This window comes from Eubalaena glacialis, chromosome 4 (assembly GCF_028564815.1).
Source record: "Eubalaena glacialis isolate mEubGla1 chromosome 4, mEubGla1.1.hap2.+ XY, whole genome shotgun sequence".
In the NCBI taxonomy this organism is placed as follows: Eukaryota; Metazoa; Chordata; class Mammalia; order Artiodactyla; family Balaenidae; genus Eubalaena; species Eubalaena glacialis.
The window spans coordinates 71302651-71327836 of NC_083719.1; the positions used below are offsets into that span (position 1 = coordinate 71302651).

General features: G+C 39.2%; 1 protein-coding gene across 1 annotated transcript in view; it reads right to left on the reverse strand.

The window, feature by feature from the left end:
- Positions 1 to 10890: 10890 nt before the first annotated feature.
- The window catches only part of LOC133090537 (protein RER1-like), a 53834-nt gene continuing 39538 nt past the window's right edge, over positions 10891 to 25186 (reverse strand). Inside the window, 2 exon segments of the mRNA XM_061188956.1 lie at positions 10891 to 11007; positions 11009 to 11609. Coding sequence (XP_061044939.1) covers positions 10891 to 11007; positions 11009 to 11609 — 718 coding nt within the window.

Below are 25186 nucleotides of genomic sequence, written 5' to 3' on the forward strand. Positions count from 1 at the left end.
ATCAATTACTTCTGCTTTTGCTCAGAAATGGCACAGTTATTTTTAGATATATTTTCCACTGGTCTACAAAGTATTACAATTGCCATAAAATATTGGGTAGTATCATAATGGTGTAAGGATCCCTGAGCAAAATATGCCTCCCCATGATATTACCTTACTTATCTTTGAAAAACAGCAGGATTATATGTTTTATAACTCCCTGTGCAACTAGCAAGGCGTCAATATGGATGGCAAATGAATGAGTTAGAATTTTACAGATTTCCAATGTACTTAATTCAAAGATATTTTCTTCTCTGAGGGTCAGTTTGTGGAATTTATGATTTGAAATAGCCTTATATGAATAAAATGAACCAGGTTCTTCTAGGGGCTAATCAAATTCTGGATAGTAAATGAGCTACCTTCAGAAGTTGCATTAACACAGCAGTAGCTTAATAAATTATACTCTGCTGATTTGACTTCCACTGGTACTTAATTTACAAGTGGAGATGATCCTGGTGTATGGAGAATCTAGCTTATCATGAACTAGTTACTTGTTCTGATGCACAGCATATATCCAGCCAAGGGATTTGAAATCTAGTTTTGTAAAAAATATAAACAGAGTTTTGTGAGGGTAAACTCTTGACTGAAAAATTAATACCTAGAATCATGACATCTTTTCTTTCTTGGAATTTCTTCAGTTTACCTTCCATGATAATGTCTATGATATACAGAAAATGAATTGTGTCATTATAGCCTCTTTTTTTTTTTTAATTAATTAAATTATTTATGGCTGTGTTGGGTCTTCGTTTCTGTGCGAGGGCTTTCTCTAGTTGTGGCAAGCGGGGGCCACTCTTCATCGCGGTGCGCGGGCCTCTCACTATCGCGGCCTCTCTTGTTGCGGAGCACAGGCTCCAGACGCGCAGGCTCAGTAGTTGTGGCTCACGGGCCTAGCCGCTCCGCGGCATGTGGGATCTTCCCAGACCAGGGCTCGAACCCGTGTCCCCTGCATTGGCAGGCAGATTCTCAACCACTGCGCCACCAGGGAAGCCCTATAGCCTCTTTTTTTTAAAAAAATTATTTATTTATCTATTTATTTTTGGCCGCGTTGGGTCTTCATTGCTGCGTGTGGGCTTTCTCTGGTTGCGGCGAGCGGGGGCTACTCTTTGTTGCGGGGCGCAGGTTTCTCATCGCAGTGGCTTCTCTTGTTGCGGAGCACGCGCTGTAGACGTGCGGGCTTCATGTGGCACACGGGCTCAGTAGTTGTGGGTGGTGGGCTCTAGAGCGCAGGCTCAGTAGTTGTGGCTCATGGGCTTAGTTGCTCCGCGGCATGTGGGATCTTCCCGGACCAGGGCTCGAACCCATGTCCCCTGCACTGGCAGGCAGATTCTTAACCACTGCACCACCAGGGAAGTCCCATGTCATTATAGCCTCTTAAGGAAAAGTTTCCCCAGTTGCTCCCTGAGCCGTCTTCCATATACTGGGTACAGTTTAAGACCATATACTATAATAAGAAGTAAAACATTTTGGTCTTTTATTTAAATAAAAACTATATTATAAATTACAGTCTTTGAAAGTTCATCTTATTCATCCATCTATACATTCAGTCTCCACCAATCTATTAATCAATTTATTGTTTTATTCATTAAATCAATAAAGAACTCTCACTTTAATATTTCTGTAGTCTCCTAGGCTTTGAAAATATTCAAACCAAAAGAGACATAGACCATAAAAACTACTAAATCTCATCTTCAACAGACATATTTGCTAATAGTAACTTGCCTCAGTCAGCTAGACTTGGCCAGCTGTCCCTGCTGAATGCCTAGCTAAGGTGGGTTACTATTCTTCCCTAAAGATTCCTGTTGGCAAGCTCATGTAGGTACTCTACATTTGTATGGTGGCTGAGTGCACTGTCCCTAACCTTTGGATAAACAGAGGATTTTGGTTTCCAAGGCTGTCAGTGTTTCACCTGTTAAGTACACACATATCCTCTCTTTCTGAAAACTGTAGAATTTATGTTTAGAATTCAACACCAACAAACAAGGATAGAGTTCTCATGTCAAACTGAAAATATCGCTAACACACTTTGGCAGAGAGATGGTGACATTTAAGTCACTTTTTATTAGTCTTTTTAATAAGGCCTTCTAACCTCTATCCCTAAATCACTCTGACTCTCTTGGTGTCTCCATTTTTAATAGGAAAAGACATTGCAAGAAATGTAAAATTAATTCTAATTCTCCAACTTAGGTTGTGAATTGCATTTAAGTGTATGGATGCAATTTACTATATCAATTCACTTATATACTTCAGTTCACTGAGTGGGGGATTTTAAAGTCCTTTTAGTTCTATTTAAGTGCACCAGGATACATGAGTCAAAAGTCTGAATCCAAGATTCTAAAGATGGTACTAGGAGAAAGCAGATGTTGATATCAATTGCTCTTTAATTTCAGGAGACAGTTTTCCTTTCAGCTGATGTGAAGCAGCTCATGTTCACTAATGGGTCTGGTTTAGACCCTTCAAGAGATGTTTATTATCATTGTCTGGGCTTAGGAAATGATTTGAGACAGTTGATTTCAAAGCTCCATCAAGTTCTCATGCTGCAGAGTAACATCTGATCATTTGATGTGGTCCTTTCAGGCAAAGGACAAATAAAGTGAAAAAAAGAGATTTTATTTCATCTACCCATATGATGTGTGAACTTCAACTTGCTATCATACTGAATTGTGTTCCTTCAGTATGAAGGAACTTGACAAAAGCTTTTAAATTCAGGTGACCTGAGGGGGGGATATGCCTTAATTTGCAAATTGGTTGAACAGATAGTGAATGAGAATCATGGAAGTGTTCTGGATATTTTATATGTTTTTAATTAAGGGGAATTCTTCATAGATGTAGATGTTACAAGCCAGCTGGTATAGTGTAGAATGGTGGATTTCTGTATTCGGCCTGGAACTTCATGTGTCAGTTTGTGCAAAACTCCAGGATATCCACCAGAAATGTTTAGCAATTCACTGCTTCTGGAGGCCAAATAATTTTCCAGAGGATTAATACCTCAAACATCTTGAATTGATGACTTGGACTTTTTAGAGATGAAGATCTTATTTCTTTTAGCTGTTGATTTTCAAAAGCACGTTCTTTCTGGCTCTGGATAATTTTTCAATAACAAGGAAGACTTACATATATGGAAGTCTATAGAAGACTTACACATAATCTTTAAAAAGTTGGGCCATTTAGAAACATGATCATTTGCATTTTTTCTTTTTTGAACGCTTAACCCCTAAATTATTGTTCTTCACAGAGAAGGGCTTTGGGATTTATGATTTTTTTCTTTTCCTTCGAAACTGAAACACACTCTTGTTTTTAGCATATAGCTTCTAAGGTAATGAAGAACACACCAGTACATTAAAGCAAATGTGTGTCAAACCCCAGGGAAAACAGATGTCATGCATGCAGTATTTCCTCGAGACATCTGAAATCCAGCATAATTGTTCTTCAGTCTGTTTTCTAAGTAAATGAAACAATGGGGAGTATACATAAATCCTTCTATATTAGAATTTAAGAAATATTTCAACTGGAGAAGTTCAAAGTTTGCATTTGATAAATCAAGATACCAAGAGCTTAAAATTAGGAAACCCAGAATTGTAAATGTGTATATTCCCACTGGTTATTCCACAACTCTACATTCCCCCACTGATTTTCATAATCTGTGATGAAGTATAAGCCTGAAGCTCATTTGTAAGTCAAGTCCATCATTTTGTGAACATTTTAAACAGTATGCTCAAATGTGAAAGATCATAAACTTAATGCAGCTTTTCTAATCTTAAGTAAAATTTATTAGCTGTTATCATAAATTAAGAAGGCTTGGCAGTCAGCAATAAATCTGGACCTGTGAAAGGTCCAAATATGAGAAAATCATTCATAGTATATTTACAAAAGTATGTTAGCATGTGTGCATATGTGTCAGTCCTTCTGTGTGTGTGTGTAGAATTTAGCATTTGTTGGATAGAAAAAAATATAAATGACCACGTGGAGGTAGATTCACAACTTCTCTAGCCTCATTTAAATTTAGATATTGAAAACCTTTAACTTGTAGGCTCATTTCTGTCCAGGTTTGAGCAGAGAGAACTAAGACTGAAAGAGAAATATGAGCTAGCTCTCTGCCATCAGGGGAACTTGACACTAGCCTTACTGTCCTGAGTCAGTCCCGTGCACTACCTACCAAGCTGCAGCCACATCTCCTGGTCTGGTTGTGCTGTTTCCATGACTGTGCTTACTTTCCCAGGTGTCACTCAGTTCTGTTTGCTGGAATAGGGGCCTGCCACAAACCCCAGGCCAATTGGCTGTAGGCTTACCTCTTGGATAGCTCTTACCATTCCTCTTCCTGTCTCTCCTGTTGAGCATAAGCTACGGCATGCTTCCCATGCATGGCCTCCTGTATATAAACACCAGTCCCGAATACATCTGAGATCGTGATGCTCTCCTAGGCATAACATTTTGGTTCCTCAAGGGCTTACAGCTAAATGAATCTTCGTAAGCTTGGCTCAACACAGTTCCCGTTTACATAACTTTTCATGTGAACCCATCATTGAGCTCCCAGCATGCCTTGTGGCAAGGCTGCACAGGTGTGACAAAACCCACATTAAATAGGAAAGCTTACAAACATTTGGCTTCCAAAGCAAAATTATTACTAGGGTTATTGGGATCAATATTCCTCTATCAAGCCTTTGTTCTGTGTATAAAATTTAGTTGAGATATACTACTCAGAAAGCCTTTTAGTAATGAACATTTGCTCTCCGCTCTTTGGGCACTGAAAAGATCAGATAATGGGTGAGAAGCAGGTGTTTTTCTAGCATCTGGAAAAAAAGCAAATAGTAAGTATTTCATGATGCAACGTCTCTAATTAAAACAGCAGAGATTTTAACAAGGTTTTGCTCTTTTTCTCTCTCAAGGTAAGTCAGGTGTTATCTAGTCTAAAATGCCTAGACCTGCATGTCTTCTACACGTCTCTTGTCTGGCCAAATACCAACTAGATAACTAATTATTTTTCATTATTAACCTGCTTACATTGTACCAGATTGACTTACATTTTAAGGTGCTAATAATGCTTAATACTTATAACTGGTTCATTTTTGTTTTGCATATATATATGAAAGAATGAATCATCTGATGCTGTAAAATTAGTTCCTTTTAATATAAGCTGCTAGTAATCAGTACATTTATTTAAATGGAGATACATCCCTTTCACTGTAGACATTTATGATATTTTATATGTAAAAATGAAAATCCAGCAAAAATGAAAAAGCATATCCTATGGTATTATAAGTGAAAGATACTTTTTGAAACCCATTTATATGGTTCTTTACCAGAAAAAAAAAAAGGGAAATACAAGTTTGAGGGATAATACTTTTATTTCAGTAAAACTGATTACTTTTTTTGTGGAAATAAAGCTGTAAAATAATTCTTCTAATTTAGGGTCATGTATTTGACACCTCTCAAATACTCTACTGGACAGTATTCAATTAACTTGGGTCCTCAAACTTGCTGTCTGATGAACATTGAGAACAAGTAATTTAATACTTTTTTTTTTCCCTGCAGAGGTTTTAGAAATTTATCACTAATGCTGGAGAGTGGGAATATATGCTCTTCGAAAGCAATGTCTTCTTTTTAAGTGTGGACAAAATTGGCTCAGGTAACATAAGAGCCCAAAGAGCAATACCCTAGAATTCAGAAGTTGGCCTGTGCTTGAAAAGTCCCAAGACATAAGTTTATGCTTCTTTTTACAAGCGTTCAGTGTTGCAATTTCGTCGTGAAATTGTGTATGTTCCCCCTGTCACTGACTGATGTTGAGGATCTGACTTACTGCAGAGAGATGCAATTTATGGATTCTCTTGGTATTCTGATGGTTTTCGATTCTTACTTATTATTTGTGAATTTTATCTTCCTTTAACTTGTCTGTAAACTCTGTTACTCTCTGTATAGTCCTGTTGCCAGTGTAGGGTAGAGAACATCATGTGTGAGTTGGCATTATGATTCTCCACACTGATGGTGTAAGTGATTTTCATATTCTAGGAGAATCGGATCAGAAAACGTGAATTCATTTGATCAAAGCAACAGACTTCCTTTCTCCTAAGTGTCCATCCCCTCCTTACTCCCCAGTCCCACACCAGAAGTTGAATGGCCTTAAGCAAAGTGGCGAGGAAGGTGGGAAGAGTGCCTTCTCAGTATCCAGTTATTACTCTCTTATATGTGACCTCTAGTTCTACTCAGTTTTCCACAGTTCTTTATACAGAAGTATATTTTACTTTATTTAAATTTTTTAAAAACTGTCAACATTGCTTAGCTTAATTCTTTCCTGAAGGACACCCTAGACAAATAGGACAATGGAAACCCCCTTTAATTTTCTTCTGAGGTTGCTATATTTGTATACAGTGACCTTGGAGGATGGCCCAGTTTGACTGAGGAAAGCTTTCTAAGAGGACTTTGTATGGAGAGGTGGCTGGCATAAAGAGTGGGGAGGGCAAAAGCAACATCGAACTCCCTATTTTCCCTTTTCTCCATTCTTGTGCCCCCTTGATGGTCTTTCCTGCCTGCAGAGCAGCCAGACACCTACAGATGTGTTCACGTTTGGGATTGGGCTTGGAGGAGGATGGGAGGTATGACATGAGAGAAGGTGAGTGAAAGGAGCACTTTTTTGAAAAATAAATTTATTTATTTATTTATTTTTGGGTGTGTTGGGTCTTCGTTTCTGTGCGAGGGCTTTCTCTAGTTGCGGCGAGCGGGGGCCACTCTTCATCGCGGTGCGCGGGCCTCTCACTATCGCGGCCTCTCTTGTTGCGGAGCACAGGCTCCAGACGCGCAGGCTCAGTAGTTGTGGCTCACGGGCCTAGCCGCTCCGCGGCATGTGGGATCTTCCCAGACCAGGGCTCGAACCCGTGTCCCCTGCATTGGCAGGCAGATTCTCAACCACTGCGCCACCAGGGAAGCCCAGGAGCACTTTTTAATATGCAGATTGCTTGAACGCCGTCATGCTAGCCTTTTTTACTGGCCTCTACCAAGTTTTCTGGTCAGCAAGTATATCGAGGAAAGCAGTTTAACAAATTAATCTGCAGAACATTTTTTTTTTTTTTTTTTGGTCACTGCCTCTAGATCAAGCCACACTCTAGCCTAGAAGCAAGAACGTGGAGTTACTTCTGATGAGGCCTGGAGATACCCTGGTGGGCTTTCTCTAGTTGCGGCGAGTGGGGGGCCACTCTTCGTTGCGGTGCGTGGGCTTCTCATTGCAGTGGCTTCTCTTGTTGTGGAGCACGGGCTCTAGGCACGCGGGCTTCATTAGTTGTGGCACGTGGGCTCAGCAGTTGTGGCTCGCGTGCTCCAGAGTACAGGCTCAGCAGTTGTGGCGCACGGGCTTAGTTGCTCCACGGCCCGTGGGATCTTCTCGGACCAGGGCTCGAACCCGTGTCTCCCGCATTGGCAGGTGGATTCCTAACCACTGCGCCACCAGAGAAGCCCCCCTGGTGGTCTCTTAACTCAGGCTGAATCTACATGAAGCCAGTGAATTAGCTATATAATGTGGTTGCCTTTCTTTCATATTTGTTATTTAAACATAGAGCAAAAACCATCCTGGGTAACATATATTTTAGTATCTGTGAAGAGCATATAGATATTTCAATCCATGCTCTAAAGACACTCACTCTTACAGTATTGCTGTCCTCTAAAATGAGGCCAAAAGTTACCCCAATAACAAGTTGCAGAGCACATATTCCTCTCATACTTATTCAGTTAGATTTTTGTTGGGGGTCATTTAAGGCAACCACAAAATTAGGCAAAGAAGAAAGAGGACCGTAGACAGAACAAGTGTTAGGAATTTTACGGTGACTTCAAAAGCCAGGAATCTTGGATGTTTGATTTTTAATTTGTTGAACATTTTATCACTTTGATTTAATGTGCCAATGCTTTGTATTATTTTCATTTAATAGTTTAGTGTGATTTCATAGTATAATTCTCTCAATGCATCTATTATAAGTTCTCATTCCTAATACAGAATTAAGTCTTTGTCATTAGTGTGGCTGTACACTTGGAGAGGGTCTCCTGATTCACTCACTGTGTAGGAAAGGTTTTGTTTTCAGTCTATTGGCTGCTTACAGGAACTGTCCAGGCTCATTGATATCCTAGCAAAACACACCCTGTTGGTTCTTATTGCTTAAATATTCCCACTTCTAAAATTACCACTACACCACTGGGGGGTGAATGAATACACGATTACAATTTCAATTTGACAGTTTTAAAGGAAATGGCATAGGGATTTAATTAGACCCTCCCCATGTGCTTCATTGATTCTCAGGTGGGTTTTCATTCTAGCATAAGCAGATGTGGGTTCTAACGTAGAACTTAGATTCTCTTGTACCTTATGGGTTATTCAAACCAGTAAAACAGCCAACAGTTAGTTGCCTGAATATGCAAAATCCAAAAGCAAACTGGTTTGGGAATGTTGAGGGGTAGTTTTCTTTCACTTCCTTTCCTTTATGAAATAGGAAGATTGAAGTCATCAGGAAAATAATGATTTTTGTGGCTCCTGATCTTTATGCTATATAATGAAGAAGGAAATTAGGCTACGGTGAAATATTTTCACTTGGGCAATAACAGAAACTTCTTGATATTATTAGAAAAGAAATACTATAATTATTTCTTTTTTTTTGAGCTAAACAAAATGCCCAACTGGAGAAAGATATGAAAGCCATTGTTAAAATTAGTTACTGGAGATTTTAAGAGGGAAACTTATTATAACCCTTTGAAGATTTTCTTTGAAATGTATTTTTTCTTAAAATGAGTATAATATGCATTCTCAGTTTAGAAATCCCAATGTTTCTCCCAACAGATGCATTGTTAAATTTTCTAAAAATTCAGTTTGGATAGAAATTTACAGTAGCAAGAAAATAATTGAAGTCGACCACAGATGTCTGAGAGGGCATGCCACCACCCATTGGCATGGCTGTATAGTAGAGAGTGCCATCATAGACTCCATGGTGTATCAGTTGAGAAATACATGTCGGTAACTGTCTAGTTTCCTATGTCATCAGGCACGCCACACCAGGACCCTCATAGAGGCAGGGCTGTGACTCCTTTGTGTAGTCTTGAACCTATTTTCACCAAGCCTTCCAGTCTTCATCCTTCCAGCCTCTGACCTTATGTTTAGTCTTCCTCATGTGGACCCCATTATCATTTTGTCTGCCTTTTCAAATCACTCCTCTTGCATCAACTTTTCTTCTCCATTTCCTTTGGCCTCACTGTGTTAGGTAACCCTGGGTCCTGTCAAGCTCTAGGCTACTACCAACCATGTATAATTCCTCACCCATGGTGCCCCACAGAGTTTGTCCATTAGTTTTATTCCCTGAGGGGAACCTAGTGAGAAAGTGGTGTCATTTATTTTCATATAGAAAGTGTCATGTCATATTGTGCTGAGGTGGAAGACACAGAGAGGAGAGAGAAAATTATCAGGCAGAAATGATATATACCTACTAGCAAGTTGTATATGTAGATATATGTTATATTTATTTAAATGTTTACAGCATTTAATGCTTAAACTTTTCTCTCTGTTTTTATTTTTTATTTATTTTTTAAAGTCTCTGTTGAATTTGTTACAATATTGCTTCTGTTTTATGTCTTGGTTTTTTGGCCGCAAGCCATGTGGGATCTTAGCTCCCCGACCAGAGATCGAACCAGCACCCCCTGCATTGGAAGGTGAAGTCTTAACCACTGGACCGCCAGGGAAGTCCCTTCTCTCTCTTTTTAAATTTCACTGGCATGCATGCAGTAATTGAGTTTTATAGAAAAAGTTTAAAATTATAATACTTATAGTAAGATCTCCAAATTTTAACTATTTGCTTCTTAATCTATCCATTAAAGCTTATGGTGTGCTTTCTGAAAACTATTAAAGAAATTTTGTCTCTTTGTATTCTATTTTCTAAAAAGTTGGACAACAATTAACAATTAAAAATGAACCTCTTGATTATAACTTGCGATCTGTGTTACATTTATTACCTTTAGATTAAATATATACATGTAAGGATGGGATAAAGTATATATGAATGAATATATGAAATGGGTATGTGAAACATTTCACTTGTTATCTGGAAGTCCTGTTTTTCTTTTTCTTTTTTTTTTATGAGTATTGGTTTTTATCACATCAAAAAAGTTGACATGCAGGTCAGAGTTGTTTCCCCATAGAAAGTGGGAAGCCATGTGTTAAAAGCCACAGAACTGGCTGCTCCTGCCAGGTGTCTCTGAAAAGGGTCTGCTGCATGAGAACACGTTTAAGTTAAAACAACCCTTCACGTATCAAAGAAATGTGTCAAAATAACCTCAAACAATTAAAATATAATATATATTTATAATTCCAGGCCCTCAGAAGCAATCATGGTAGTTAAGAACAAAGTTTTGAGTCATTATGCTAGAGGCCAACTCAACACATCTCTAGTGAGATGAAATTCGGAAACTGGCATTACAGCCCTGAGTTACTGCAGAATCTCTTCCACGTGCCGGACTGACGGGCGAGCATCCTCCGTGTGGCCGGCGGGGCCAGGCTAGCGTCCTGGGAGGCGGCAGCTGGGCGTCCTGGCTCCTTCCACGGGCCTGGCCCTGCCGACTCCGCCCCCGCCCCGGCCCCCGAGCCCACCTGGCTGTCCGCCCGGCCTTCGCCCTGCAAGGCCAGCGTCTGGATGCCTGACCGGCACTGGAAAATAAATCAACGCGATTCTGTTTAAATGTAAGTTTCTTCAAGAACCTGATATCTCAGTTACAAATAATTGAAGCTCCTTTTTAAAAAGAATAACTCCCTTGTAATCAACTACTTTATGTGAGGAAAGAAGGCGCCGTCACAGCAACTCGTGGCCGTCCAGGGCCCGCGGAGGGCGGCCGCGTCTAGCTGGCAAACGTCTTGCCCGTGTCCTCCTTCCCTTTGTGTGTCTTCTTGCCGTGCGTGAACGGGATGTACCGGTACTCGATCATGTGCTTTATTTGCCTCTTCATCGTGATAATGGAAGAGCATGATGAAGTACATCACCAGGATGGGCCAGAACACCCGGACGTTGAATGCCTCAAAGAAGGTGCAGACCATGGCCACCAGGATGCCCTTGGTCACCGCGTGCCAGGATCTAAACTCTGGGAAACTTCGAATGGAGGACTGGAACTCCTCATTCTGTTTGGTTGGTAACGAGGGGCCATCGTCTGAATCTTCCATTAAGGAAGGATCCACTTTTGGAGAAAGGAAAGCTATAAGGAGATTTAGATGGTGGATTCCCAAGGCGTAGGTCACGATGTACCAACCTGGCAGCAGGTAAACTCGGATCATGTAGATGAAGCTCAGGCCCAGCGTCACCACCCATCGCACAGCCGTGTATGGAGTAGACTTGTCCAGCCAGGCCTGATAGACCTGTCCAAGACTTGTGAAAAATCTGTACACCACGGAAGGTTTCCCATGGACGGAATCTGCCACACTGCCACCTTCGGACCTGCTGGCGGTCCACTGCCGCCAAGCGCGGTCTCCTGAGGGCTGCGGGAAGGAGGACGCGGGTGGCGGCCACGCGGGCGCTTCGCTCGGTCCGGGAAGAGGCAGCCGAGCACCTGGAAGTCCTGTTTTTCTTTTTTTAATAAATTTATTTATTTTATTTATTTATTTTTGGCCGTGTTGGGTCTTCATTGCTGGGCGTGGGCTTTCTCTAGTTGCGGCGAGCAGGGGCTACTCTCCGTTGCGGTGCCCGGGCTTCTCACTGCGGTGGCCTCTCCTGTTGCGGAGCACGGGCTCTAGGCACGCGGGCTTCAGTAGTTACGGCTCGCGGGCTCTAGAGCGCAGGCTCAGTAGTTGTGGCGCACGGGCTTAGTTGCTCCGCGGCATGTGGGATCTTCCCGGACCAGGGCTCGAACCCGTGTTCCCCGCATTGGCGGGCGGATTCTTAACCACTGTGCCACCAAAGAAGCCCCTGTTTTTCTTAATCCTTGATATATCTTATATATTGAGTAGTTCTAAGGTAGAAATTGCTGACATTATGTATTCTACTGTTTTAAACTTTTTTTCCTAGAAAATATTTTATTAAAAAATATATGTTATGTCCTATCGTGAGGTTTTCAGACTTATGCATTCATGTGTAGGTATGTTCTACCTTTGTTTGGTGGCATCTACTTGAAGTAGGTAGAAGGTATGATTCTATTTATATAGCAGTGGTCTTTGCAACTAATGTTAAACATAAGGAGGCATTAGGATATGTCACTGGGATAAGCCACTCTGACTTGTCACTTGTAAGGTGTGCCCTCCAAGTATCACAGTTTAGGGGAAAAAAAAGGAAAGAAGTAACAAAGGCCAAACAGTACAGTAGCACATTCATATTATAAAGCAATGATAACAATCACAGCTACAGAATATTTTACAATATAAAAGGCTTTTTTTTCTTTACATCCATCAAGTGAGGTGGGTCACACAACTATTAATCGTCATCAATATAAGTGAAAAGTTGAGGTACAAATATAGTGATTTGTCCAAGACCATTTGATCAGTAGTTAAATTCTGCAGAGCCTTGAACCTGGCTCTTTGACTCTTAGATGATGGACCATAGGTAATCTAAGAAGATGCAGAAAATGACATTAGAATGATCTAGAAGGCCTTCAGACCTTTGGATCCTTGAATGACTCACTTGAATTAACTTAAAAGAATGTGCCAGTCCTCCTCCTTTTCCCTCCCCTGTGAGCTTCTGTATTCTGGTCCTACCTCTCCCACCCCTCCTCTGCCACCTCACATAGACAGAACCACAGACGGGGAAGAACTTGATGAAGTCTTCAGGAACAGGGCTTGACTCCATGGCTAGGCCTCCCTGGAAATGCTTCGTAGAACCTAAAAGCCTTAGCCAAATCTAGGGAATTAACCCAAAGATATTGCAAATGAAATCTCTAAAACCTGCATTCTGGCTCTAGGTTTGCCCGCCCTGGTCTCCACTGGGCAACCACTGACCAGGACATTTTAAACCAACTTTTGTGACTATCCACCTCTGGCATTTGATGCTCTCTGAACTAACTGTTTGGAAACTGAGGGAAGGAACCACCCCTGGACTTCATGGAATATTCTGCCTGTGGTATTTGGGCAGAAACAGGGTTGATAATTTTCCTGCATCATGAAAAGTCCTCTCTGAAATAATCATAGAACTATTTTATCATGAGTTTGTAACTGCTAAGCTCTGAAAAGGCCAACATGGAATTTTAGGGCACCTTTATCTTCTTCTGCCAAATTTCTCACCCTGCTGGAAGATGCCTAAAATTCCAATTTATTTCTTCAGTTTAAGATTTTGTTTCCCGTTCACATGCAAACAGAAAGATAGCAAGTTCAAATGCTATTCATCACAACTTAGTCTTAATAGGTCTCTTCTCCCTCCCTCCCTCCCTCCCTCCCTCCTTCCTTCCTTCCTTCCTTCCTTCTTTCCTTCCTTCCTCCTTTATTTTCGTGTAGCTCACATTTATTGTACACATACTGTGTTCTAGATACAGTGCTGAATTAGCAATGTTTAAAGAAAAGTGCTAAAATCCTGACACTTCTGGGCTTGAATCCTTGCTTGCCACTTACAAAACTGTAGAGCCACGGAGAAGTAACTCAATCCTCAGGCACCTTTCACTTTCACATCTTAAAATGGCAATGTTAATACTAATGCCTACCAAATACAGTTGCTAAGAATATATAAGATAGCTTGTGAAACCTTTCCTAAAAAGTATATTTTGATAGCAAGAGAGGGGAGAACCCGTGAGGGAGGCCACTGACCACTGAGAGGGACAAGGATAGAGAATTAGCCAGGCCTGAGGACGAATATCACCAATTTCATCATTTGCTTGAGAAATCTCTCATAGAAAGCTGTCTTTGGTTATTTCACCTTTGCATCTTTCTATTTCCTGGGCATAATTCATGGTAAAGCTGTGTGGTGTCATGAAAAAGCAGTGAACAAGGAAATTTGTGTTCCAGTCCTGACCTTGCACACATCAGCATGGGATAGGCCATGTTACTTTCCCAGACGTTATCTTCCTCCTCTATAAATTGAGGGAATAGAATGAAATGTATTGCACAGAGCTCTTCCAATTCTCAAAATGATGTATGATTCTAACTTATTAAAGACTTCCTCGACCACTTAAAATACTGTTTGAATGCAAGCATTCCCAGGTCCACTACAAAAATCCTATAGACCTTATATCTCTGCATAGTGGCCAGAGAAGTACAGAGAACCACTTGAAATATTGTGATAGAATTGAGCTGTGCTTTCTCAAAACTTCTCTGAGACCTGGGCTCAATTTGTAGGTTCTGGCAGAGCCTCCCAGAACCACAGTATTCTATCATGTTTATGGAAGGAGATACTCTTCTCCACTGAAAAAAAGCATTACACTGGCAAAAAGAAGTACTGGGTTCTACCCATGGTTTTGGCACTAATTAATTAGGCAACCTTGGGCAAAGCAAATGACTCTGGACTTCATTTTTCTTGTTTGTGAAATGAGCTAAGTGTTCTAGATAATCTGTAAGTCTCCTTGTATTGACAAAATGCTCAATGACAGTCTCAGAACTACTTGATTGACTCATGAGTTAAGAAAAAATTTCAGATTGGAAGGCTCCCCTTAATGTGTCAAAACAGGTCAAACTACAACTTTTCAATGAAAACAATTTCTTTTGCTAACACCACTCTTAAATGTAATCATTTATCTTTCATGAAAACAATAATTGTCATTTTGTAGATAGGGTGTTAAGGTCTCTAGTGTGCTTTGAATTACTTGGAAACCACACACACACACACACACACACACACACAGTGCACTTATAAATAACAAGTAAATTCTCTCCCCCACAAGGATACTAAATTTAGGCTGGAGAAGCATTCCACATGCTTTTAAACATAGATCTGGTGTCTAATAGCAAAGATCCCTACCACAGTACAGAATTTTTCCTTTTCTGTTTTTCTTCATTTGCTGAGGTTTAACATATCAGGGCAAATATTGGTCCTCTCATAAGGTTTTACTCTTCTTATTCTTGATCTTGTATCTATTTGTTGGAATACCTATTTTCTTGAGTTTAAAGAACCACTGATCATTAGATTCACCATTGATTAAATAATGTTTCCAAAAAAGGAAAAAAATCACAATATTAAAAGTGTACCTTGATTAAAAGTTGCTTCCTGATTTTGAAAGCCATAGTTGTGAAAAATGGGTATCTTGAATCAAGGAAATATGATCAGTCATTCAAGTAAGGAGTAGGCATATTTGAACTATTATCCAGAAGTCCCTGACTTTTCTGGGAAGCCTTTTCTAGTGGATCTTCCCTTTGAACTCTCGATATCCTGGATACTAACAGGCAACACTGCATCATATGCAATGTCTTGACATTTGTATCCCAAGCTTCTGTGATAAGTTCTTCTGATTAAATACAGTTGTATGATCCTACCCTCTGAAAACTACTGGTGGATATATTGAAACAATTGCTCAGTTTCTCATGTTACAGATCCCCAGATCTTGTTGCATTGTGCAAACAAATTTCTCTTCTCCCCCAAGAAGTAAAAGCAGAGCTCCTAGAAACAGAGCTGGGTTGCAAAATTATTGAGAGGCAAAAAATAAATTAAGAAGAGTCATGATTTTGCCAATTCACTGGCAGAAACTTATTGATACCCTGTTGGAGAAAAATAAATGCTAATGGTTGTAAGTATAAAATTAAACTTTGGAATCTATGTTATCTTGGGTAAAAGGACCAGACAGTGAAACTAAAGATACATTCTGCCATTAGGACCATATTACAGATTTGAATTCACTGAAAAATGCAAAATTGGCTTAATCTTATACTTGGTGGTGATTGTTCAAGTTGCTAACCAATAGCTCTATTTTTTAGCTAAAGCCAATAGCTAAATTGTCCCATGGATTCATGATACAAAAGGGAAATTTTGTTATTCTGTTTTATTTAAATGATATGAAAGTTACACTTACAAGCTACCTAGATATGTGAAAAAATTTCTGTAAAGAATTCTAGATGTCAGTTTAACCTTCATGGGTTTCTAAAATGAATTATCAGCTATATAACAAGATTGAATTTTATACTTGTGGAAGGAGAGGCATATCTCTGGGTAGTACTTATACAACATCTCCTGTTTCCTCACCTCTACTTTGTTTCAAGTATCCAAACATGGATATGGGTACTCTCCTTACGTCTTTTTGCAGCCTCTGTTCATTTCCTTTCCCCTGGGCCTCAAACTTTCCCTTGAGTTTCAGCTACAAAGCGTTACCCTTTGACAGGGTCCCAGAGGTAAAGTCTGTTGCTCTCTGTTCAAGTTGATTCAACTCCACAGATATTCACTGGATTATTATTATGGCTGGGGTGTTTTAGTAGATGACTTTTCTTTTTCCTATCCTCTTTAAATCCAACTGCTCTGGCTCCTATTTTGCTAGGGACTCATTAGAAGGCCACAATTTATCTTTCAGAACTAATCTTATATGATAATGACTTTACTCATTACCCCTGCTGGATAACTTCTGCCTTTAAATGGTGGTTGCCAATGCCTTTAAAGTTAAGTCTTGAAGTCTTAGTCACCGGGATTAAGCAAGGCCAGTTGAAGGTGCTCAGTGCTTCTCAAATTACACCATGTAGAAATTTCTCTATTCACTCAATAGGAATGCAGAGGTAGGTCAGGAGCTAAAGCTGGCTTTGCTTTTATGTTTAAATATAATAAAAATCAATAAGAATGTGCTTTTAAAATGAGCTTTTTTTCCTATTAATAATTCTACCTTTTCTCTAGTCTGTTGAAATTATTATTTTTACCAAATGACCACAATAAACTTATCACAAATTTTTCAAAAATCACCCTTGGCACAATCAAAAAGTGTCTGGAAATGTTGCTTATCACGTCAAACTTCCAAATTAGACTTACATTTGTATAACCATATTAATCTTCTCAAGCTGGAAACAATATATACAGAAACATTTTTCTATAAGTATTTACCAACATGCTGTGTTGAAAATCAGATAGGGTGAAATATTGGCATTTGGTTGAATTGATCTAGTTAATATATGTACTCTAAAAAGTATGTCAATCCACTTACAGGCATTTAGTTGACACAACAAATTTTAAAATTGAGAATGAGAGATTCATCAATAAGAATTGGAGAAGTATAAAATACTTCTCTTTTAAACAACGTTGTCATTTAACTGATTGAAGATTTGTTTAAGGGGAAGAGTTTGAAGAATTCTCTTCCATGCATGAAGTGAGCTGATTGTTTGTTTCAACTGCTACTCTTAAAAAAGACTAGCTAGATAACCCAACAGTTCTTTTCTAAACCATGAATTATTGTATAGATTTGTAAAGTCTAAAATAATACAACTGCTCTCAAAAATCCCAATGTCTTGCTCTTTAGTGTTCAAACAACAAATGAGACAACCAGAGCTGATTTGTTTTTATTTATTTTCAAAAAGTACCTGGGGAAATCACTGACTTTGTTTATAGGATTGTTTACCTGTTTTTAAAATTAAATTTGAATTCCTATAGATGGATTTCTTCTCTGAACATAAATATTGCTTATAGCTTGCCCTTAAAAATGATATAAAATATTTTTATAGGCAAAGAAGCAAGTAAGCTGAAAGGAAACCCCAGAAAACTTATCAAAGCATTTTCCTTTCATTGTGAGAACTGAGTTTACCTTACAATTGCCTCAGTAAATCCTTGAAGATTTTCCTAAATCAACATGGTTATGAGTTGTCTTGCTGAGAATAATAACACTTTTTAGTACCCTTATTTTTTTTTAAGTCCCTTTACATTTTGTGAGAAATCTTAGCTTCTTGGTAAAAGATATTTTCATTAGAATAAAAATGGGACTTTCAGATACCTGTCATTTTCTAAAATGCTTTGAAGTTTGAATTTTTTATGTATATCAAGAGAGTAACTCTCTCTGAATAGAGTGTACTAATGATAAATTTAGGATTTCAAGAATCAACCTACATTACAGTTACAAAAACTATACCTGCTATTGACATCACAGTCAGCTTTTGTGCAAATTTCATGTGTGACAACTATTTATTATGCTTATCAAATGGCAGGAAAAAGCTCCAACACTGAAATTTTAAAACTAGAGACAGGCACTGAATATAGATGGGCATTGGACCAATCAGATAATGTGATAAGATAGTGCCAAGAGGTCAAAGCAGTTGTAGAAAATGAAAGGAAGTTAAAGTATTCATGACTATTCAGCAGCTCATTTTTTAAGAGTGCTATATTTCTGTGGGAAGCTTGAGAGAAGGGTAGGGTAGGCAGAATTCCAAGATGGCCACCAAGATCCCCCTCCCCCTTTTGCATTAATCCCCTCCAACTTGAGTAGGAAGGAGACTTGGGAAAGAGATGTATGTTACTCTGATGAGTATGTTACATTATGGGGCAGAAAGGATTATGCAGATGTAGTTAAGGTCACTAATCATTTCACTTTGACCTAATCAAGAGGGAGGTAGATAATCCTGGATGAACCTGACCTACTCAGCTGAGCTTCTAAAAGAGGTAAGAGAGATTTGAAGCATTAGATTCTCCTGCTAAGCTTGAAGAAGTAAGCTTTCTATGTGGTGAGAGGGTCTGTGGAGGAGGCTACAGGGCCAGGATGCGAGGGTAGCCTCTAGAAGCTGAGAATAGTCCCTAACAGCCAGCAAGAAAATAGGGTTGTTGGTCATACAACCACAAGAAAACAAATTGTACCATCGGTCAGTGAGTTTGGAAGAGGACTCTAGAGTCACAGATGTGATTATAGCGCCTGCCAACACCTCGAGTTTTGCCAGGTGACACCTGAGCACAGGACCCAGCCAACTCCAGTTCAACCTCCTGAGTTAAGAGAACAGTGAGGTAATGAATTTGTATTGTTTTAGGCTACTAAATTTGTGGTAATCTTTCATGTAACACTAGAAAATGAATATAGTTAAGAATGAAGCTTTTAAACTTCACTTAAAAATTTGGAAGAGCTCTCAGCATGGCAGTGGTGGGCCGGAGTTGAGAATCTCACTGAGATGGGATGTGAGCCTTCCAGCTGGCCAGTCCTGTCTCTCCCAATGTCCACCTGACACTGAGATGGAGTATCCTCTGCAATCATTGCTCTACTCTCATTCTCACAGAATGTTACAAATGTTATTATTAAATTTTTTTTTTTTCTGAACTCACTTCTCTATCAAAGTGGAAAATGAAAGATGGAGCTCTGAGGGCTCCTTGTTTCTCAAGCCCGATCTGTTCTCTTCATTTTTGAACTTGTTGGCATTTACGATTGTGACCCCTGGAGACTAAAGCAATAATTGATTGAAAGCACCTTGTATAACCCAGACCAGATGCTTAGCAAATGTTAGTTTCCCTCCATCCAGGCTTTCAGGTAGTTGTTTTGAAACGTTTGGACACAGAATAAAGTGACTGTAATATTCCTGGTGATTGTAAGTGGAGTACCACAACAAAATGTTGGAATCAAGCAGGAAAGACTAAGATTATATTTTGAGTAAGGTCGAGAATATAAAGAGGGAAGGCAGTATGATAACCATGTAGGTGACCCCAATTTTTCCTTTCCATCTCTACTAAAATCAATGAAATTTCTCCCCAGAGCCAGGAAGGGGAGAATATCATCCCCTGTTGCAGTGTTCGCTTTCAGTTGCCTATATATTCCTGGCCTCTGGGTGAGGTTAGCTGTGCAAAGGAAAGTCACACTTTCAGAACAGTTAGATATTTTTTCTCGCTAAACTACACTGAAGACACTAATTCCTTTTTTTCCCTGGCTGTGGATAGGTGAATTAGCAGGAAACCACTCCTGCATTGTCTTCTAGTCTTCAAATGAAGCCTAATTAAAGAAATATATAGTTTTTATTGAGCTGCAAGAAAAAGGGACATGGGGCACAATTAAGTTTGCATCAATAATTAAAGCCATAAAATTATTAATGTAGCAAATATTACACATTAGTAAGAAATATATTTTGTCACCAACTGCTGCATAAAATCCCTTTCATAATCTATAATCCAAAAGGAGAAATAGAGAAGGAATATACAAAAAACATTAGGCTTCAGCGTCAAGTTTATTGCTGCTGCAAGTAAGATGTTTGCCATATTTCAACACTACCATTTCTAAGATGCAATTGTTCTGAATCGATGTTTAAAAAGTGAGAAAAAGATATAATTGTGATAATAATAGCTTGTATGTAACATGAAGTTTTATTAGGGTAATGGAAATATTTATCAATCTTCCCAATATTTTCCTCTGATAAGGACTACAAGTTCAATATGCAGAGAGGGAAGGGTCTTCTTCTTGTCTTTGCCCCGTGTCTCTTGTCTGGCTGAACTTGAATCATTCTGCTCCCACCCTCTTTGGAGAGAGAGGGTTGGTGTCAAAGCCAGCTTTCTGATGCATGGATCACCTATTGAGAAAACTCTTTTTTTTAGTCATTAAATGTCCACTGGAGAGCATTAAGGAATGAGTTTGTATCTCCTCCCCGCCCCCAGGCGTCCCATCCTGTACTTCTTCTAGGAAAGCCCTATCATCTGCTTCCACAATCAGCTGTTTCCCTGCACGTATCCCATAGGCTTACATATCATAGGCGCCAATACCTATTTAAGGAGTAAGTGAACGAGGTAGCATGGAGTTGTTTTGTTCAAATCAAGATTAAGATTGCATGATTTATAAGCATCTCAATCAGGTTCCATTAGTAAATATAATTTTCAAAAAGTGAGTTAATACCTACTATGAACAAGTTGTTGGTGATACAAGGTGAAGGAGGTTAAGTTTTCTCTCTTATAATCCAAGAGGGAAAAGATAATGTGTAAGTAGACTGTACAGACTGCCACTAACAAAATGAAATGGGGGTTTCAAAAGTGGAAAATGAATATGTAGTTAATTTGAAGACTTAGGAAAGCTTCATGGAGAAAGTGACCATTAGGATGTGTGGTAATGAATGGAAGAGATTTAAAAAGGGGGAAAGATCCTGGGTAGCCGAGTGATTAGATGTGCAAAGAAAGAGCATGAGCAAACACAGGGAAAGTTCAGCACATGTTTGGGGATAGCTTGTGTTTCAACTTGGCTGAAGCAGTTCCCAAGCAAGACTTGAGAAATGAGGCTTTCCGAGGTGGCTTGGAGCTCTGTTGAGGTGGCCTTTGAGTGATAGCCCTGGGAGGTTAATGATCAAACTCTGTGTATCATCGCTCTGTACAGAATGTTCTGTGTTTTCACAGTTGGCACTATGTTCATTTAGTTTTGTGCCCTGTTTAAGTGAATTGCAGTCTCATTGGTGACTAGTTCTTCTTGATTGGGTTCTCTGGCTCCGATTTCTTTTGTGTCTTTCATGGTTCTTTGCTTATGGTAAACAACAAGTACCAATGCAGTATCCACTGATTTTTTTTTATTTGATTACTGAATTGTTTGGCTGATCAACTCCAAGGTATTGATGTTTTATAAACCATCTTGATTTTCTCAAGAGCATTGGGGAGTAGGTATGCCCATTTTACATTGGATCAAAACAAGGTGCAGAGGTTAAGATATTTGCTTACTTTCTTCCAATGAGACCAGAACCCACATATGCTTGTTTCAAATCCTGGGATCTTTCCTTTGTACCACATTGTTGTAATTTCTAGAACATGGAAGCTTTAATGCTTTATAAGATGTTAAAGGAAGGAAAAAAGATGCATTTCTGGGATAAGAGAGAAGTCAAAGAGTAGTCCTCTTCCTACACTGATCCAAATTTCACTTGGAGCCAAGTGCTCAGTGGGACCCAGTTAATCTTTCTCACAAATTTTAATTTTGCCTACAATTTTTTATGTCTCATTTCATCCAGTATTTGCAGGCAAAAATATATTAGAAGTCTTTTTTTTCAAGCAATACTGGGCCATCATAATAACAGCTATTATTTGCCAAGCACTTACTGTATGCTAGTCACTGTATAGCTGCTTTACACATATTACATTTATTCCTATTGGAATTCTGTGAGCCCATTTTACAGAGGAGTGATTGAACTAACTTCCAAATCTAGCTCTGCCTTCAGATTCTGAGATCTTTCCTCCTGTCTCTAAAATTACTGGTTTCTAACCAGGAATATGCTTAGTGGGTCTAGTCTGCTATTTCTTTCTGAATACATGATTCAGGTCAAGCTCTAGCCCTAGGCAAGAGGTCTTCTCCAAAAGTAGTTCCATTTGTTGCCTGATTCTAGTCTAACTACTTAGAAGCTATTAAGAGACAACAATGTAAGGTATGTTTTTTATCTTGAAGGGACTTATACTTCAGTTAAATCAATCAAATACAAAAACAGAGAGATGACAAGTCAATGGTACATATACATCAAAAACTATGCATTCTAGAAGGCTGGTAGAGGGAGAAAGGAGATGAGGGTAGAGTTCAGCCCTGAAAATTGGGTAAAATGTGAATAGAAAGAAGAAATGTATACTTGGTGGGGGTGATAGAAAGCACCATGAAAAAAGGTGCTGGCTTTTGAATGTGTTTGTTTATTAAAATGCTTCCCATTCATCTCTGAATTCTCTCTTGGTTCTTCCTAATGACCTATCACAGAACTATTTTTGAGCCACTTCACATGGCCATGGTATGGAAAACTGTATAGCTCAGAGTAAGACTTAGAACCATTTAAATGCAGTTTAATGTCAGAAATCAAGCAAACCACGAATAAGCCTAAAGGTAAAAGTGATAGTTATGGGCAATGCAAGGAAAGACTTTCTCCAGATAGTCATTATAACCTAAAACGCTAACCTCCATCTGGTTTGGACTACTAATTTAATATGTGGGTGGAGGTGTGAAATTTAAAATCTTTTGAAGAGTGTAGGGCAGTATTTAACCTCAAGAGAGTGTGATTTCTGTTGCATAATTTGAAAAAAATGTGGTAACACCACAAACACATACATCACCTCTGATTCGAATGTTGCTTGATGATGTTATCATGGATTTGTTTTCTGCCCTGATACAGATATCTAATGCTAAATCACCTGGGATAAATCTGCTATGAAAGTGTTGAATTGCTTTAAAATTTTTCGCTTCTATCAAGTGGTTTTCTCTAAGGCAGTGGAGCATCCAGAGACATTAGACTCACCAATCCTGAAAAACCCCAGCCTGCCCCCTTTTCTTAGCAGCTTGTATATTGTGCCTCTGAATCCTTTCTACTAATTTGTCTTACATTATTTACTTCAGCATTTAAAACAATGCCAGCAGGGTTAGGATTTCAACTTATTGTTCATTCAGGGTTGAGAACCATTGATTTAGAGTCTTCATATTCAAAAAGATGGATGTAGTGGGTTTTAGTCATAATATAAATATCATAATGGAAAACCTCATCAAGTTGAACCAGGCTCAACCCTTTTAGGGAGAATGAGAGATGTCCCCAGTGGGATACCAATTCTGTGCTAAAAGGTAGAAGGCTTTCAGGAACTTGCCTAAAGACTTTTAAGAAATTAGAACTTGAGTCTTCTGTCTCCAAATCCTGTGTCCTTTCTACTAGGTTATTTAGTATCTGTAATTGTGTATGATTTGCTCAAATATCACAGCCTTGAGAGAGGTTTTCTTTGACTGTTCAATCAAAAATAATCTTTCTCTAGCAAATTACCCTGTTTCATAATAATACACTATTTGAAATCATAGAAAGTAGTTCAATGGGAGCAGGGACCTTCGCCATCTTGTTCACTGCCACATCTCCAGCATCTAGAACAGTGATTTGTATACAGTTGTTGAATGAATGAATCAGTGAGAATTTTGCATTCCTACAAATATGTCAATTTCATCATGTGCCCTATGTCTAGATAGAGGTGGAACAAGGACACTTTTAATAGGATAGGAGGTTTCTCAGAGCAGCAGCTGCATTTGAGGCAGAAAATCAATTTCTACCCTGGATGACATTTTCAAAAGAGGTGTATCTGGTAGCATGGAATCTTCTATCTGACAGGGCTTATGTCAAAATACTAGGATGTCTGGATGAGTGGCCCACATTCTGTAGAGAGGGTGTGCCATTCAAAGATGCCCTGAACTGTGCATGCAGTTTAGCCCTTGTTCTAACAGACTTTCTGGCTGCACAAATAAGAGAGTGACAGCGACTTTGTGAGTATACTTACGTTCAGCAAGAAAGTTTGCATGCAAATGCAAATATGCACAGACATTTTATAAGCTTTGTGGGGAACAAATATGGGATGCAGATTCCCCAAGTTAGCTAGTATTTGTAATATTTTTGGTAACAGGGTGGAGGGTACCTGTCTGGTATGTTCTCAAATATTTAAAACACATCCATTGTTTAAGACTTGAAATTCACAATAAGATGGAGACAATATCAGGAAAAATGTAGACTATTTATCACAATTTATGCAAAGCATGTTAAGTAAATGAACCCAACCTGTTGTCATGTACACACCACTGTGCTAAGGAATGCTTTTCCTCCTGGTATTTGTTAGTGAGGAAAATCATTACCAAAGCGATTTAGCTAATTCATTCCCATGTTTGGAATTAAGCATTTTTAACAGTTATCTACTTCCCATTGTCTGCCTGGGACAAGCCTTGTCTTGTCAGTAAAGTACTTAGCTCTCTGCTGCCAGAATTGAGATAGGGTCATCAGAATCCTCTTGTAAACTCAGGAAGATAAAGACAGGGAAGCTGGCTCCTGCCCAGGAGTCAGGTTGGTGAGGGGTTGGAGGGGCTGGGGGCTGGGGGTCATGGAGGAGGGAGTGGGGAGAACAAAAGGGCAGGTTTGGTTTTATTTGGAGGCAGAATGAGGCAACTGCTTACTTTGTGCCATTCAGCATCCTAGGAAGTATTTGTATTTCTTTCATTCCACTTCTTCCTCTCCCACTTCTCATGCAAACACACACACACACACACACACACACACACACACACACACACTCCTTCTTTAATAAGGAGACATGGCTTTTATTTTATAACTAGAGAAGAGACAATACTGCAGGTAGAAGAAAATTATTGATTAGTGTTCTCAGGCATTTGGAAATAACTTTTAATAGGTCTTTCCCTGAGCTGGAAAAAGAAGGTGGCTATAAATTTGGGGCTTCTACTATGTACCTGGTTTCATCTTAGAAGAATTAAATACACTTTCAAAATTTCATTTAATGTAAAACTTAGATGAGACTTTGGTAGGAGGAAGATCTTAGGCTCTTAAAATTAGGTAAGCAATAGGAAACCTTCCTAAATGGGAAGCCAGCTTTTTTGCAGACAAGTGTGT